Raw genomic sequence first — 18,702 nt, forward strand, 5'->3', positions numbered from 1 at the left:
CGTGACATCGCTGCTCTGGCAAGCCAGAGCCACACACGGAAACGCCGTTTACCTTCCCGCTAGTAAGAGGTCCCTATTTATCTACTTGCACCCGCGAGTGCTTTCGAACTGCTAGGTTGGCAGGCGCTGGGACCGAACAACGGGAGCGCACCCCGCCGCGGGGATTCGAACTGCCGACCTTTCGATCGGCAAGTCCTAGGCGCTGAGGCTTTTACCCACAGCGCCACCCGCGTCCCACCTCCCAATACTTAGCACCTTGCTAATTGCATTACATGCTCAGGGAAATGTTTATAGATGTCTCTTCAAAGTACCCACTACCTAGTTTGTATTATACTGACCAAATGAAATTTAAATCAAGGTCAAGAATCTCTGGCTCTTGGTCTCAATGCAGCCCTTGACGCCTTTGAATGGAGTCTGCACCTTCCCTTCCTTGACTTAATCCCCTGCACAGCAATTACTCTGACAGACCACAAACAAGCTCCCATTAGTGAAACTGGGAGCCCCCCCCCAAAAAAAAGCATAATTGCTGCAGAGAAGGGGCGTGTGTATTTTTGGGTAGTATGTGTGCCAACTGGGAAGGAAAAGTTGGCCTTCCCCCGATTTCTGCACTTGGGTAGCCCCTACTCAACATCACCCCCCCCCCCCAGTATCAATTAGGCTTAGGATATGGTTCATAGGAATGGGACTTTTGTTTGATAAGACAAGTTGCAACATGGGAGGAGTGACAGCTAGGGAGGGAAGCATTAATCCTTCTTTTCCCATGTGTTGCCACCCCTGATATATCTCCCCCCCCCCCGATATACAGCACTTAAAGGTAAAGGAACCCCTGACCACTAGGTCCAGTCGCGGACGACTCTGGAGTTGCGGCACTCATCTCACTTTACTGGCTGAGGGAGCCGGCGTACAGCATCCGGGTCATGTGGCCAGCATGACTAAGCCTCTTCTGGAGAACCAGAGCAGTGCACATAAATGCCATTTACCTTCCCACTGAAGCGCTACCTATTTATCTACTTGCACTTGCTTTCAAACTGCTAGGTGGGCAGGAACTGGGACCGAGCAATGGGAGCTCACCCTGTCACGGGGATTCGAACTGTCAACCTTTTGATTGGCAAGCCCTAGGCTCTGTGGTTTAGACCACAGCGCCACCCGCGTCCCTTAAGCATTTAGGCTTAGAAAAAGGTTACCAAACGTGTGAATGGATGTGCTGCATTTTTTGGAGGGGGAAGGCAGACAGAAAGAGAGAAAGGCAAAGAGAGAGAAAGCAAAAGGGAAAGAAAGAAAATGTGTGGCTTCAACTCTGTCCATTACCAGCTCCTGTCCTGCTCACGTCTGATATGAAGCTCTCAATAAGGATGCACAAAAGAGGTGACATTTCTTATTTTATTCTCAGGGATATTTCCAAGCTATTAAAAAATTATTAGGTAGGTTGGACGTATATCTGCAAAAGCAGTTATGTGTTTTTCACGAGGGAAGAGTTATCCAAGTCATTCTGCTTGCTGGGGTTTCTGCTAATGCTGATCCTGGCAGTAGTGCCCATTATTGCTCATTCAGAGGTGTGCACGTGTGCAAAAACGCACACACCTGTATAGTTTTGTTTTATGGAAGATGAACACATCATCCCTTTCTTTAAAAGAAAAGGCATTTGTAGATGAATGGGAAAGTTACTTTCATTGCATATGGTTCCCTGTTTAAAGCACATAACTTAAAAAAGTGGTCAAGAGTTCTGCTTGCCATTTTTTAAATAATAATAATAATAATAATAATAATAATACAGTGGTACCTCGCAAGACGAATGCCTCACAAGACAAAAAACTCGCTAGACGAAAGGGTTTTTTGTTTTTTGAGCTGCTTCGCAAGACGATTTTCCCTATGGGCTTGCTTCGCAAGACGGAAACGTCTTGCAAGTTTGTTTCCTTTTTCTTAACACCGTTAATACAGTTGCGACTTGACTTCGAGGAGCAACTCATAGAATGCGGTGTGGTAGCTTTTTTTGAAGTTTTTTAAGACTTTGGTGATTTTTGAAGCTTTTCCAAAACTTTCCCGACACTGTGCTTCGCAAGACGAAAAAAATCGCAAGACGACAAAACTCGCGGAACGAATTAATTTCGTCTTGCGAGGCACCACTGTAACAGGAAACAATAATTCAAGCCCATGTTGAGCAGGAGGATAAACTAAGCTCCAGGGTCCTTCCCAGGTCTAGAGTTTAAGGTGCTCCATCCCCAGAACAGAAACTGACCCTGAAACAATGAATAAAGACTATTAATCAGAAATCTAGCACCTGCACTCATCAGGAGCAATACAATGGTCTGAACCTGCACACAGGAAGTAGTTAATTAAAGGCACAGGAAACCTCAGATGTGCTTTGCCTGTCTATTATACAGGTTGGGCTGCAATTTACATTTTATTACAGCAAATAAATAAAAATCATATCTGAAAACACGAAGAAGGATAGTGGAACATAATGACACCAGGGACTTTTGCGTCACAGCACCTTCATCCCAGTATATATCATATGAATGGAGAGTTTGTTCCCATCATGGAAAGCTGTACGGTCTACATATGGCTCCCCAGAAAGCAATCCAACATGAAAACAAGGGATTGCTTATAAGATGGGACTTCCCTCTTAGAAAAGCCTGATCACATCAGCTAGCCATTGCAGATGCCAAATCCCTCCTTCTACCTCGCTTTTGTCCTTTTTAGGCCCATGGCTTTGCTGGCTCCGCAGATAAACATCTAGTGAATGTTCTGCGAAGACATTTTCAGCTTCCTTTGCCGTGGGCTCTGCCTCTTGCAAAATGTGCTTCCGTCAGTGCCCTTGTTACCACGAAGCATGACTTATGAGGGATGTGGTTTATGTCAGATGCTATATTTAAAAGTGCACTGTACTATTAAGGTGTCTTCAAAGTGGAAAAGCGGGGCCCTCCCTGCTTTGTACTAGCTCCTGCCTCTATGTTCTCTGTTGCCTAGGAGACAGACCCATCAAGTTGTACGCAGCAGACTTTGACAGGCGCTTCTACACTCTTTAGCAAACATAGATTTAAAACAGTGAGGCCAATCTGTCTAAAAATTGACAGGGGGGAAGATGCTTCTTAAATCAAGGCTGAGATGTTATGGTTTTGTTTATGTGTGGTGGTAATCCTGATCCCCTACATTGGAGGCAAGTTTCTGTTTTTAAACAATGCTTGCAGGCTCGGAGGCGAAAACACTCTTCCTTCCCTCAGTGTACAACAAATCCTACATCTTGGTGTAGATATATATTCAATCAGATATATATTCAATCATTTCTTAAAAAACAAAACGCTCCACTCTGATTTGAACATGTGATGTCTGAAACAAAATTTCTCTCAAAATATTTTGGGTCACATAACTTTTTTTGTGGTTTGTTTTTTGTTTTGTTTTTTGAGGGAGGGATTCATGACTGTCCCCTAGATTTGTATTCACCGAAGCTGAACTTCTTCAATGCAAAGTCTGGTGAAATTCCAGTGCAGGGCTGGGGAAGGAATCCCAGTAATGGAGACAGCAGTGCTTGCCTCTTTTAAAAAAGAAATAAATCAAGTTTTCGGCATATACAATCAGAACGAAAACCATAAATGTGCCTACACACTCCCTTTTAGGTGCCAGGGTTTATGCTGGGTGTTGAGAAAGTATACGCAGTATATCTCTGCAATATACAAAATCACAAGGGTGTCATCACTTGGCCATAGACAGGTAGCATTGTGACCCGTAGTGTGATGAGCTGCTGGGCTGTTAGGCAGGCAGGTAACTCAGGTGAGGAGAGAAGGAGGTATCTGGAGGACAGAGATGCAGGCAGAAGAAATGTGAGGAGCAGAGAACCAGAGGATGAAAACAGAGTCAGGTGAGCAGCCCAGGCAAGCTGCGCAGGTTTGGTGAGATCTGGGAAGGTGGGAGTGTTGGCAAGGTGTAAATACACTGTATGTGGGGCTGCCTATGAAGATGGTTTGGAAACTACAAGTGGTGCAGAATTTGGCGGCCAGATTGGCAACCAGTGCAGGATGATCTGAACATATAAAACCAATTCTAGAACACCTACCGATTACTTTCCAGACTCGATTCAAAATGCTAGTTTTGACCTAGGAAGCCTCAGGACCCCAAGACCTCAAGGACCCCCAATCATACTGATAACTTCCTTAGGTTACCTTAGGATCTAAGGCAGGCATAGGCAAACTCAGCCCTCCAGATGTTTTGGGACTACAACTCCCATCATCTCTAGCTAACAGGACCAGTGGTCTGGGATGATGGGAGTTGTAGTCCCAAAACATCTGGAGGGTCGAGTTTGCCTATGCCTGATCTAAGGCAATGCAGATTTATACATGGATAAATTTATTTGTATGCTAGTTTTTGGAAGTGTTTTAACTATGAAATCTATTATAATAAATTTAGCAAAGCAGCCGCCATATGGCGAAGAGATATTTGGGGAAGTGGCCACAAAGAAGGGCTACATCTAAGTAGGCACAGGGAGAGTGGCAGCCTCAGTCAGAGGTGACTTCTGCTTTTCTCTTCCATGGCACTGCCACCTGTACATGCCATGCCTTCTGTTCCCTTGTGCATCCCTTTGGTCTTTGCCAAAAATGCCCTTCTTTGGGGTTGTAGTGATGTTAGGAAATCTTAGTTAGACAAACTTTGGTCAAGCTGAGGAAAAGCATTGTGGGGGAGCCAAAGACCAGAAGAATTATGGGGAATGTGTATTTGTTACTTTAAACGGTAGACTAATTGTGAATAAGTCATCTCATGCATCTGCAGGAAGGAAACTTTCCCGCTTTTGTGGGTTTTAACACCTGATATCTAAGATGCTGTCTTTATGTGAATGGGGCTATCAAACCTTATTACAAAAAGGAAGGAGAATCTGGGGGGGGGGGGGAATTGGGAGGAACCCTTTCATCCCAAGGTCTTGAGAACAAATAAGCTCCAGCTGTCACAAGCTGAGTTATCACCCTACTAGGTGACCATTGTTAATTTTTAAATTAATCAGAAGAACTGATTAGTCCTTGGGTCCGATTACACGTGGGTTCTCAAGGATAAAATCGTTTGGAATGGAGCCTGCAAGCACAGCATCTGCCCGGCTTACCAACATGCTGGCAGTCACCATTCATATGCGTGTTCTTTGTGATGTTAGAATTCCTGTCTGTTATCTTGGAAAGTGGATTCAGCCGAGAACTTTTGAACTATCCTAAGTCTTCTTTTGTTCTCCTTTGTGAGTATGTTTAGCTAGCGATGTTAAACAATGTTTTTATTTTCATGTTTGAACCCTGTAAGAGATGTGCCTACTTTTAAGTATGATTAATCTTGTGTTTTTTAAAATAAATCTTGGGAAAGGGTTTTTCCTGTTTTGTTCTGTGTGCCTTCTGTGGGGGAAGTCTCAATCCAAAGCCTGACCACTTAGCCGCATACCAGACCTGTTGAATTTCTGCCTGCAATTGTGGTAAAGCACTGGACATGGAACAACTGATTGGTTCAAAATTGGGAAAGGAGTACGGCAAGGCTGTATATTGTCCCCCTGCTTATTTAACTTATATACAGAATTCACCATGCGAAAGGCTGGGCTGGATGAATCCCAAGCCGGAATTAAGATCCCCGGAAGAAATATCAACAACCTCAGATATGCAGATGACACAACCTTGATGGCAGAAAGTGAGGAGGAATTAAAGAACCTTTTAATGAGGGTGAAAGAGGAGAGCGCAAAATATGGTCTGAAGCTCAACATCAAAAAAACGAAGATCATGGCCACTGGTCCCATCATCTCCTGGCAAATAGAAGGGGAAGAAATGGAGGCAGTGAGAGATTTTACTTTCTTGGGCTCCATGATCACTGCAGATGCTGACAGCAGTCACAAAATTAAAAGACGCCTGCTCCTTGGGAGAAAGGTGATGACAAACCTAGACAGCATCTTAAAAAGCAGAGACATCACCTTGCCAACAAAGGTCCATATAGTTAAAGCCATGGTTTTCCCAGAAGTGATGTATGGAAGTGAGAACTGGACCATAAAGAAGGCTGATTGCCAAAGAATTGATGCTTTTGAATTATGGTGCTGGAGGAGACTCTTGAGAGTCCCATGGATTGCAGTAAGATCAAACGTATCCATTCTTAAGGAAATCAGCCCGGAGTGCTCACTGGAAGGACAGATTGTGAAGCTGAGGCTCCAATACTTTGGCCACCTCATGAGAAGAGAAAACTCCCTGGAAAAACCCCTGATGCTGGGAAAGATTGAGGGTACAAGGAGAGGGGGACGGCAGAGGACGAGATGGTTGGACAGTGTTCTTGAAGCTACAAACATGAGTCTGACCAAACTGCGGGAGGCAGTGGAAGACAGGAGTGCCTGGCGTGCTCTGGTCCATGGGGTCACGAAGAGTCGGACATGACTAAACAACTAAACAACAACAACAACAATGCAGAGTGGGGCAGCCGGTAACACTGAAGAGTAATCTTCTTCCTTGGGTTACTCTCCTGGGCTATCCCCAGACAAGGGAGTGGTGGCAGCATTTACCGTTTTTTTGTTTTGTCCTGAAAATAAAGCTTCTGCACACCCCTCTCCCTTCTAGCCGGGTCCTGCCGGAATTGGAGGACAGGTGGGGGCATGTGCAAGAATGCTACAGGGGTGCTGTCCGTTGCATGCCAAGGCCCCATGACCCATCGCTCCCTTGGTGATGAATCGCCAGACAAGACAGCAACATATAGTTTGGGTTCAAATGGGCCAGAACGGATTACAGATGGCAATGGTTTGGCCTAGGCAATGGGTGAAGCCATTTATTCCGCTCCAGCCTGATGAAAAGCTGAGAAGGAAGGCTGGGGCAGGCCTCAATTTATTCCCCCCGGGAGCAGACCCAAGAATGCCCATTGGCCATCTGGGACCACTCTCTGAGGAATTCCCACAACAAAGCCCACCTGCCACTGGCCAATCCACAGGCAGGCTTGCATTCCTTCCCAGTCAGCCGCTGGATCGCAGGTGTGGCCGTTGCCAGGTCGCAACACCACCTGACCTGTAAAGGTCAGCAGACTTCGACTAACTCTCCTTCTTCCATCTCTCTTCCCTGGGTCTGCTTTGTTCTCACCTCAAACCTTGGTCTCTGGTGACCATACAGACAAATATGGAAACATTGCTTAGACACAAGCTAACTTGGGCAGCTGTGTAGGGAGGTGGCTAAAACCTGAAGTGCAGTTTTTTGTGTGTCAGTCCTGGGCATAGGAATTGTGCAGAGAAATGTGAGGAAAATGGATTGGTGCAGTGGTGGGTGTCATCACAAAGGCTCTGAAAGTCTTGTGGCAGTATGTGTGCGTGCACATGCACATAACTGTCTGCAACTGTACTCTCACCCACATTTTATGACAAGACTGCCTTGTCTTAAAATGGAAAATGGCGGCAATGGTTGCATGCAGACTGTCTTTTTGAAAACTTTTTTTAAAAGGCAAATTTATGGCAAACAAGCCAGCTGCTTTCTGAATGCTCCTGTATACTTTCTTCTTTATATTTTCCAGATTTATATTTTGCTAGTTGAGTGCAGATGTGCTGCTGTTTAATTTGTATGCGGGCAATATGAGTGTGAAGGTAGTGCCTTGCATACATTTGTGTCTACACTCAAACTGTGGATTACATTTGTAAGCGACTATTCCCAGAAAATAAATAAACCAAGAAGTGGGTCTGGTGGGGGAAATACTGTCCATATTAAATGTGTTACGCAGACCAGACAAGAACTGAGATGTTAGTGGGGCTTCTCTCCAATTGCTGAATGAGAGGCGACAGGATCGTAATTGCTTTTTCTTATTAAATGTGTCACTGACAGTTTGCATTTCTCTTATGACTTTCATCTCTGCTTTCTTTAAAAAAACAAAGAAAAAAGCACTCCAAAAAACAACTTGGATGATTTAAGGAAAATTCAATGTATTTAAATAAGAGCTCAAATATAGGGTGTGTGTGTGTGAAATGGCCATTCGATGTAAGAAAATGTCAGCTTTAGAGAAGAAATCTCTGGAATGTATGCAGCTGCACTGCACTGAAGGAACAGAGAGAAGAATCAGTACCTATATGCTCTCCAGATCATTATAAGCATACAAACACCCCACTCATAACAGGCCCCCTACCCCTCAGACAATACTCAGGCCAGAACAAGATGTCTGTGATGGGGTGGAGGGAGAGACAAAATCTTGAGGCACTCTGCTTCTAGGTCGTGTATTTCTTGATGGCATCCTGATCCCACAATTCCACTAATATATTGCCCATTATGCAAAACTAGACTTGGAGGGACTAGGACATGAATGAGAGAGGGCAGGCATTCTCTCTCTAGAAAAGGCTACAGGTAGTGCATCAGCCCAGGGGACGCGGGTGGCGCTGTGGGTAAAACCTCAGCGCCTAGGACTTGCCGATCGTCAGGTCGGCGGTTCGAATCCCCGCGGCGGGGTGCGCTCCCGTCGTTCGGTCCCAGCGCCTGCCAACCTAGCAGTTCAAAAGCACCTCCGGGTGCAAGAAGATAAATAGGGACCGCTTACCAGCGGGAAGGTAAACGGCGTTCCGTGTGCTGCGCTGGCTCGCCAGATGCAGCTTGTCACGCTGGCCACGTGACCCGGAAGTGTCTGCGGACAGCGCTGGCTCCCGGCCTATAGAGTGAGATGAGCGCACAACCCTAGAGTCTGACAAGACTGGCCCGTACCTTTACCTTTAGTGCATCAGCTAAAATAGGTAAACACCCTTGGCTGTTACCACCTAATCATCCAGGAGAATCCTCATGTTGCAAGACTGGGGTTTTTTTTGGGGGGGGTAGTAGTAGTAGTAGTCGTTAACAGATAAACTATGCACAAGTGAATTACAACCACGTAAAAATAGTAACTCTGAAGATGCTCAAAATTCAGTGCATTCAAGGTGCTACAGCAGTAACCACAATTTATCATCTATGGGTTGAATCCAACAATATCTCTCTCAGTCCTCTATCTGCCCCTTAAATTCCCCCCTCCAAAAAAAAAAAAAGAATTTGCTCTGGAAGGTTGGGGGTATCAGCAGAGTAAATTTGAAGAGGGCAGATCTAGGGGACATACAGAGATAGGAGAAGAAGTAGAAGTACCATTGCAGAGGCAGAAGCTGTTCCACTCAGAAAAGAACTTGGTTGGATATAATCTTATATATTGCAGGGCTACACTTCTTGTATTGACTCTGAAAGTCAACACATGCACTGTCATCCACACAATGCAGTTGAATATCTATACAGTTTCCAGTATGTGAGAACACGTGTGTGAACGGCCCTAAAGAAACTCATTTACATAAGGATCAAAAAATTTTAGAATTTCATATTATTATTGAACAGCCACTTTTACAATTAACTATATTTCTTAACATGATGTTTAATAAATGTCTACCTTTTAAAAACACAATAGCATATTTGCATGCATTTTAGCAATTTTACAAAGCTGAATAAAATATGTCCAGTTTCTGGTAAATATTTCCCAAAGCCACACATATTTAGCTCTATAATCAACTAATTCTTGATCAAGACAGTCTCAAAGGTCAAGGGCATGAATAACCCCCAGAATTAGCCTACTGAGCAGAATTCAAAGTCACATTATGATGAACCTTCCTTGTGCAAAATCATTTCAGCTTGCCAGACAAGACAATCCTCCGCCTCCACCCACTGTTCTCCCTACCCCACGCCAAGCAAATTATGGGCAGGGGGAACAGAGGGTGGAAAGCCTCATTGCACAAGTGAAAATCCTTGTGCAAGGCTTCCGCAGGATTCAACTAATGGGTGCTATGTCACTAACTCCACATTGAAGTATTATTATTATTATTATTATTATTATTTATTTGTCCCTTATAGCTCTCAAATATTGTACTGGTATGACTGTGAAATGCTTGAATGAGGATGAAGCAAGAAGTCTCAATAAATATAACATGGTCTCCAGGCTGTTGCAATGCTTATCTGAACAGAACTGAAGAGTATATCTTGGCCAAAAGCCCAGCTTTGCTAGTAACATCACTAAAGAATTTCCCAAAAGCATCTTTCCCGATTATGACAGAATGCGCATCTATCCATTCTGAAGTCCACTTAGCATAAACACCTTATCAGCACACGAAATGCTGTGCTGCTTCCACCATTGGCATTATCAAGCAGTAAATTATTTTGCTCCGGTTCAGTGTTTTCTTATGGCTTTCATTTTACTTTGCAAATTTCAAATTCAAGTAAATAATTATTGTCCTGGTGATTACGTTTGCACACTCTGAATTATCTACCCTGCGAAATGAAGAGCAGCAGGAAAACTAGCCCGCCCCCACCCTTCACAGAAGTTCCAAAGAAAGTGTTTAAATGTTAACTACTTCAGGGCTGTCAAATCTTCAGTCATCCAGCCAGAAATATGATTAAATTTGAACCAGTGTGCATCTCTCTGTTGCAATTTGTTCATTGTTTGAAATCTGCAGCAGAATATTGAAGATAATGAAAATGACTGACCTTTCTTAGCCAGACTATTATTGGGTTCATATTTCTCAATCAGTTGCTGAACCTGTTCCTGCTTCAAGGGTGGATAAAGAATTTCATTTAACCGTGGGTCTCGTTGCTTCAAGTTTATAAATTCCATCATCTGGTCAACAGTAAGATACGCTCTGCCTTTGGCGCCGCTGTAAAAAATTGAAATGGAAAAGGGAAAAGAAAAAGAGGATTACCAAGTGCATTGTTTTCCCTCACTGCCATTTTGCAATATTTCTCTTGAAATCATCAAGTTTCAGCTAAACACCCATGAAACACGTTATTTCATTAATAGGTGTGCATTAAGAAATCAATAAGTAGATGGACTACCCACTTGAGGTCCAACCCCCAACCCCTGAATTAAGATCAGAAGTAAAGCAGAACATAGGGTTAGGGTTAGGGTTAGGGTTAGGGTTAGGGTTAGGGTTAGGGTTAGGGTTAGGGTTAACTTTCATTGCTCTTCTGACTCCAGCCTTAAAGACAGAAGACATGAAGAGAGGTGGGATGAGGGACCACTGTGATGAGCCTTAGCAGTACCAAGGCAGCTGATCTCACAACTGCCACCACTTCCCAAATCCACAGATGTGACCAAAGCAGTAACTGCTCGCTGGGCCCTCCTATTTCACCTGGAAAATAAGCATCCACAAGCCAAGTGAAGCAGCACTGGAAAGGGCTGGAGCTGGTTGGCCATACCTGAAGCTTTATTGAAGCACTGAAGGGCCAGTTGCTCTTGAAAGAGCACCAGAAACAGAAGACTCCCACACCTGGTCTGAACATTTCATCCCGAGAGCCAAATTTACATCTGGCACCAGCACTTGACATACAGCTTGACACTACATGCATCGCTCGATCTAGCACAGTCTTCCAGGCTGATGTTTACTATTTTATCCAGGTTTATACAAGCTTGCTCAGCTAAATGTGTAGCAAGTGTGGCAGATATTTTACACATAAAGGTAAAGGGACCCCTGACTATTAGGTCCAGTCGTGATCGACTCTGGGGTTGCGGCTGTCATCTCGCTTTATTGGCCGAGGGAGCTGGCGTACAGCTTTCTGGTCATGTGGCCAGCATGACTAAGCCACTTCTGGCAAACCAGAGCAGCACACGGAAATGCTGTTTACCTTCCCGCTGGAGCGGTACCTATTTATCCACTTGCACTGGTGTGCTTTCGAACTGCTAGGTTGGCAGAAGCAGGGACAGAGCAACGGGAGCTCACCCCATCACGGGGATTCGAACCCCCGACCTTCTGATCAGCAAGTCCTAGGCCTGTGTGGTTTAACCCACAGCGCCACCCGCGTCCCTTATTTCACATATAAATATATGTAAAAAGAGATGCCAAGTACAGGCAAAGACATTTTTAAAAATATGAGAATTTGGTCATCTATAAGCTCCAGCCCTTTGGTAAATTGAGCATTTGCTGATATGCAGTGATGCTTCCCTGTTGCTTGGCCAGCATCAACTGGGGCAATTTGCCTGAGGACTGAAGTGTCCCCATATTGACATCCATTTCCTCCACTTGACCCTGTCTCTCTCCCTGCGTGTGATTCATCCTAGCACATCAAGAGCAAGGCACTCCACAAATCACACAGAACAGCTACCCCCACAGGTTTATGCCTGCAGGCTAAACTCAGATTTGCATTAGGATGATGGAACATCCCAGCAGTGCACATCAGGTCTCTGCATCCCATGGTTAAGTGGTGGGAAGGAAGAATGCTTTAGAAGCAGTATCAACATGCTGTTGGGAAAAGAAGATTGCAGCTGTCCTGGATTCCACCGAGAGGAAGGGCAGGAAATAAATGGAATAAATAATAACGACCATATTTTTCGCTCTATAGGACGCACCTTTCTCCCTCCAAAAATGAAGGGGAAATGTGTGTGCATCCTATGGAGCAAATGCAGGCTTTCGCTGAAGCATGGAGAGTGAGAGGGGTCGGTGCGCACCGACCCCTCTCGCTCTCCAGGCAGCTATCCGCAAGCCTTCGGAGTGCTCCGAAGGCTTGCGGATAGCAGCCTGCAGCCTGAAGCCCGGGGAGCGCAGTGCCAACTCCCGCTGCGCTCCCCGGGCTTCAGGCAGCTATCTGCAAGCCTTCGGAGCCCGGCGGGAGTTCCCGCTGGGCTCCAAAGGCTTGCGGATAGCAGCCTGTTCTGGGGGCTGGGGTCAGGGGAAGCTCTGGCTTCCCCCGCCCCCAGCCCCACAAGCTCCAGGAGCGGTGGCGAGGTTGTGCGCAATCCTGCCGCCACTCCTGGACCTGTTCTAGGGGCTGGGGTCGGGGGAAGCTCGGGCTTCCCCCGCCCCAGCCCCGCGGCTAAAAATGAAGCCAAGACAGCGAACGGGATCCATCCCACTCGCTGTCTTGGCTTCTTTGCTCTTTGGGGCTGTGCAGGGAAATAATTTTTTTTCTTTATCCCCCCCCCTAAAAACTAGGTGCGCCCTACGGTCCGGTGCGCCCTATGGAGCGAAAAATACGGTAACAACAGAAATAACAGCAAACAGAGGCACTTTTGCAATACAAGGACTTTGATAACCTAAAGAAATTCATGGAAGGAAAGTTTCCTCTCTTCTCCTCCCTACAGCAACTTTCCCAAGCCTCATTGCTCATGAGAGCTCAGGATCTTCCAGAGAGGTGGGCTTGTTGTGGTCTTCTTGTGTGTGTGGGTTTTTTTTTTTGGTTTTTTTTTTGCTCACTGGGCCGGTGTGTGTGCATGATTCTGGGGCTGGCAGAACATGCCCTTTGCCACTGGGAGCAAAAATAAACAATAAATGAGCAGAAAACAAAATGTGAAGGTTTCCATAATTCCTTACAGCTCTTGGAAGATGTGGTCGATTTCAGGTCGAGGGCAAAAGTTGCTCAGAAATTCTCTGTATATTTCAGGAGTGAAGTCTTCTTGAGGAATTGACTCATTCTGCAAAGGGTAATTCAAAGAAAATAGGTAAAACTGAGTTGCTCAGACTGAATGACACCATCACTAGGTCTTTACATCAGTACAACACCAGAGAAGGTACTGACCCTGATAATTTTGCCTGCTAGTACACTTTTCCAGTGCTTCATTGAGTGTTTGCATATGTGGGCAGAGCTACTCCATATCCTTCTTCTATGCAGACGATCCCTTTATCCATTCCTTCCCAACTTCTACATATCACCCATCTTCTACCCCATGAAAATACTGTACTTGCAGCAATCACGATTTTTCGTTTGACTTGCCTAAGATCCAGGACAAAGCGCTGCCTTTCAGAAATCCCCCCCAGACATCAATTCCACCTTTGAAATCTTGGTAATGTCCAGGAAAATCTGGATGTATTATATCTAACACTCAATTTCTCTGCTTAGAGTGACATCATTTGACGTATGTGTGTATATGATTTGTTCTTAGCTCTGTTTTATCTTGTCAACCTTGGGGGTATTCAAACCTTTAATTCTTCCTTGGTTATGGAAGGTGACTAGAAAACCACTTGAGAACTATTAAACACTGAAGATTAAATAACTTTTGCTGTAGTCTATTGCATAGCTTCTTTAAAATGATGCAAACAGCACAATAAAGAAGCAGGAATTGTTGTTGGGTTTTTTTTAAAAAAAGTTCAATACACAAACACAGGGAGTTGGATGGTGCTTTGTTTACATTATTATGAGTGGTCCACAACAAATAACAAAGCCAAAGTAAATATAAATGGTGCCGATCAGATGTACAAAAGTGTTCTGTAAATCAGAAACAAGTCTATTTTGTTTAAATATTGCAGACACTGACAGAGAAAATCACTGCCATTATTTATTCTGCTTTTTCATACAGTTGCCAAGGAAACCGGAAGTGCCTATTGAGGGGCTTGCTGTTAGTTTTCCTTTTTATTCTTTTCCTCTTCCTCCTCCTCCCTCCCTCCCTCTCCAGAAATACTTTTCCTGCAGCTTCTCAGTTTCTGGAGTGGTGATGATAGGAAAATCCACCAAACTCTTCTGGAAACCACTTGAATCCACCTGTCTCCATACCCAGGTTAGATTGCCACAATATGTTATATGCTGGGTTGCTGATGAAGGATGTTTAGAAACTTCAAGTGGTTCAGAATACAGCTGAAAAGCTTCTAACCAACAGAAGCAGGAATGAGCACACCTCACCAGCTCTTAACAAACTCCACTGGCTAACCATTTGTTTCTCAGGACAGTTCCGAACACTGATTTTTGATCTACACCACTCTAAACAATCTGGGACGGAGGCATCTGTCAGAGATGACGTTTCTACAATCAGTGGATCCTGCACAGAGCCAGAGATTGGGCCAGATGACCTCCAAAATCTCTTGCAGCTCTATGATTCTAGTGGAAAGATTTCCTTCTCTCATAATGAACACACCCAGCTTTAAAATCTGACTTGGGAACCCACCTCCCTTGCATCCACCCACCTGACACCTTCAGATGTGACATGGTTGGCTACAACGACAGACAGAGCCTCCTCATTGGCAGGACTCCCTCTCCATAATAGTTTGGTGGGTTTGGGGGGAAAGGGGGAAATTGTTCACTTAGGCATTTCATGCCACTTTGTGAAACTTTTTGATTGCATTTTGCTTCGGCTTTTAACCTGCTGTGGTTGCACTTGTGTATATTTTAGTATTTTTGTTTTCCTGTGGTGTATATTAAAAGGGGTCCACGATGCTGAGTCCACAGACATGCACTTTGGTACCCATCAAAGTCCTCCATCCCCTCTCTTTTAAACGGAGGGATTTGTGTGTGTGTTGGTTTTTTTAACTTGGGTGGTACTAGGCTGGCTGCAAAGCAAAGTGCAGCGACTGAGCCACACCACACTCTTCCCTCACTTTCCTCAGGGTCCCATGTGAGACCCTGAGGCATTCTGGAAAGCAAAGGAAAGGAAAGGAAAGGAAAGGAAAATAAAAATAAGAGAGGCATTGGTGCTGCCTGGTAAATTTGAGGAATGAGGGAAAGATCAAGTGTCTGTGTGGTGTTTTGTGCATTTATTTTTTTTGCAGGGGTGTGTGTGTGTGTGTGTGTGTGTGTGTGTGGCCTGTTCTGGAGGTTGCTGTCTGCTTTTGGGGGAGGGTTTTGCTTGTCTGTAGCGTTTCCCTGTTGTATTTTTGGGAGGGTAGCGGGCAGGTGGGGAATCCTGTCAGTAATTATTCATCTGTGAAACAGGTGTTTTGTGATGCCCACAACAGTCTCTTGGGCTGGGGACCTCTGATTTAAAGTAAGGTGCTAAGTGACGTCCACAGCAATAGATTAACATGACAAGACAGAAACCTATTGAATACATTTGACAAAATAGAGTTAAATGTTCCCCTATTTAAATGTTACCCCATTTCTGTTGTTGACTGTTCTTCGCCTACCCCATACAATTATGTAGCTCATGGCTTAATTTCTAAATCCATTTTCCTACCTATAAAACAAAGAATTGAGTGCCCTGATTTTCTTTCTTAGTTCTTGCAAACTATTCAACCACAATTAGCAGCTGATAAAGCTTCTCTAGTGAGAAGCCAGTTTAAAGATCAATTATATATTGCTTATTTATTACTCTCTGGTTCCCAGAGGGCAACTTCTTCTCTTCATACAGCTTATTAATTCTTCCCCCTACTTGCTCCCCTACCTTTTACGGCTGTTGATGGGGACTGCGCTGTCTTTTCCCTTGGACATGCACTCCTTCAGAGTCTATAATGACACTGCAAAGTATGATGCTTATAAAACAACTACTTCTTAAACCATTACTGCTATATTAATTTGTTTTTCAGTGCTGAGCATAAAGTCACTAATAAGCGTAAAGCCACTTCAAATATAAATTGTGGGCTTTGTGATGAAAATGGGTGCATGGTTGGTTGTGTTTATATCTTGCCTGTCTGCCAAGGCACCCAAAGGCACTTTACAATTTAAAAAAAAACCTAAAACAAACACATGAGATCTGCTGAACTTACATTCTGCAGGATTAATCCAACAAATTGCTCAATTGCTCTGTGAGTTTCATAAAGCCATGTTGCTGCCCCTCCCCGTTTAGCAGTCACCATCTGTACAAAGAGACTTATGTTGGCAGGGAGTTTACTCCCTGCTGCCTTTTTGCCCATGCTTCCTAGTTCCTTCCTATCCAGAAGATGGTCGCGAGGGATGGAAAGTTGGCAAGGCCAAGCTTTCTCTGTGTTGGCCCCACAGATCTGGAACTCTCTATCAGTGGCTCTCCAGAAGGCTACTATATTTGAGTCACTCTAGAATTATGATAATAACATGATAAAGTATAAAACAAGATAAAACCACTTCAATCCCCTGCAACTCAGAAAGTAAAGCACACTCTACCTATGAAATTGTTATGAGGGGGTTTTGTGTGTGTGTGGTTAGGCTGTAATGCTTGGGCCCTTTTCTAATTCTTGCAATAGTCAGGCTAGTTTCTTGATGAGCTGATAGCTTGGGTGATGGGCCACTAAGGGAAGAAAGGAAGGGGCTCTGTGCAAGGTAGCAAATGGGTAGGCTTCCTCCTTCAAGCCTAGAGTTGAGAGTTGAGTGATGTAAGCTAGAAACTAGAAGTGGATAAGAAGCAAGCTGAAGCTTCAGAGAGAAAGAGTGATGCCTGATTTCTGTTGGAATTCAAGGCTGTAGCTATGGGAGAAGCAAGACCTTCTTGTAGCATTAATACTGTGAACCCCTGCATTGTAGGCTCAGTTTGTATATATGTGTAAATAAACCATATATCATAAAGACACCACTGTCTCCACTGTGCCTCATTCCGAAGAAAACACGAACCCTGGGTAAGCTCCTGGAACCCCACAAATAGCGCAGCACTCAGAGATTGAAGTGGCATGCAAAAATATAAAACTTGATTCCCATGATACCCAGGATAAAACTGAACATCCCAGCCCAAAATGTTGTTGATGTAATTGGCCCCACAAAGGTCTTCATGGCCTTCTCAAGACTATCTCCTCCATCCTTCACTTCCCTGTAGAGAACTCCAAGGCCAGCCCTCTGGTCTAGGGATGCACACTCTTCCTGCATCCCATAGCCTTCCTCCTGCTGCACTTCCTGCAGTGCTGAACCAGGGATGTGTGGTGAGAGGCATGTGGTCCATCAGATTCAGGAGACTGTACCTGTAGAGGCATTGATGGTCTGGGTGGTTCTTTTAAGAATTCAGGTGCAATGACTCCCCTTTCTGGCACACCTGCAACCCCTGACTCCATGTTCTGACCCAGAAATTAAGACATGTAAGCCCAATGACTGCAATGCCCACATCACTGATTTTCATTTGCCTGACCACTTTTACACCAAAGGGTCTAATGAGTCTATGGATAGCTAACTGGATTTCTGTTGTTTCAAAATCACTTGGCAATGTTTCAAAAATGCTCTGAATGTCAACATTGCGGAAACTTGCTAATATTCAAGAGAGTGCCTCTTGTTGCTTGATATGTATATTTTCCTTTCCTGAGTGGGATGCAGCTTCAGGGCAAGCTGGCTCTGCACCAGCAAAATATATCCAATTTAAATGAAAAGGCTTCCCTGAAGAACATAACATTTTTGTACTGAAACATGTGGTGCTTTACACCAAGCTAAAAAAAATAAAATGTTCTTTTCTCCACGTTTTCCAGCTACGAAGTAAATTCAAAGGAGAATATTCAGATACATATTCATACTTCTCATTTTGCATCAACCTAAGTTTGCTTATGGGAGCATGTCCCATTGAAAACAGAAAGTCTTTTGAGTGAGCACGTTTAGGATTGCACAGCTGTAGCAACTCCCTCTTGTGACTCAACAGAAGAAGTCTTTTCAGCTGCTTTGTGGAAGCTTCAAAAAGGAGGACTTCCCGTCTTGTTTAGGCACATGACATGATATTCAAGCTCGCTGAATACATTTCCCTGGGATATCTAAATCTCCTGCCAATGTTTTGACATCTTTTGTAACCTAAGATTGTTCAGTGTAATGGCAGCCAGTATCTAGCAAGAGCATATGAGCTGGACACACAGAGGAAGGGAAAGATCTGCCAAGTCATTTCTGAACGCTGGAGTGGCCGTCATGTACCAAGGGGCCCAAATACAAGCCAGCTGACATTTGAAAAGTCAGTGCTAAATCTGACAGCAGATTGGTCAGATGGCACAACAGTGGAGAACAAGCCAACACTTCATATATCAGGACTGGGGAGGTTTTATTGCTTACCCTGGCAGACGGAAGACTACAGGCTTCCAGTGCAGTCTCAACGCGCTTTCTGTCTGAGGAGAACAAGCGATAAATGCTGCAAAGTAGAAAAGAAACAAAAGGAGTAAAGATCTTCACTACC

The 18,702-nt window shown here is 44.4% G+C and overlaps 1 protein-coding gene across 2 annotated transcripts in view; it reads right to left on the reverse strand.

Annotated features, from left to right (window-relative positions):
• PLCB1 (phospholipase C beta 1) overlaps window positions 1-18,702 on the reverse strand; it is a 468,615-nt gene that overhangs the window by 153,788 nt on the left and 296,125 nt on the right. For both annotated transcript variants that reach the window (XM_028722210.2, XM_028722211.2), the window contains exons 7-9: window positions 18,582-18,657; window positions 13,265-13,365; window positions 10,449-10,615 (exon numbers count right to left, since the gene is read on the reverse strand). In XM_028722210.2, coding sequence (XP_028578043.2) covers window positions 10,449-10,615; window positions 13,265-13,365; window positions 18,582-18,657 — 344 coding nt within the window. The remainder of the gene's footprint in view (window positions 1-10,448; window positions 10,616-13,264; window positions 13,366-18,581; window positions 18,658-18,702) is intronic.

This window comes from Podarcis muralis, chromosome 3 (assembly GCF_964188315.1).
Source record: "Podarcis muralis chromosome 3, rPodMur119.hap1.1, whole genome shotgun sequence".
Taxonomy (NCBI): domain Eukaryota; kingdom Metazoa; phylum Chordata; class Lepidosauria; order Squamata; family Lacertidae; genus Podarcis; species Podarcis muralis.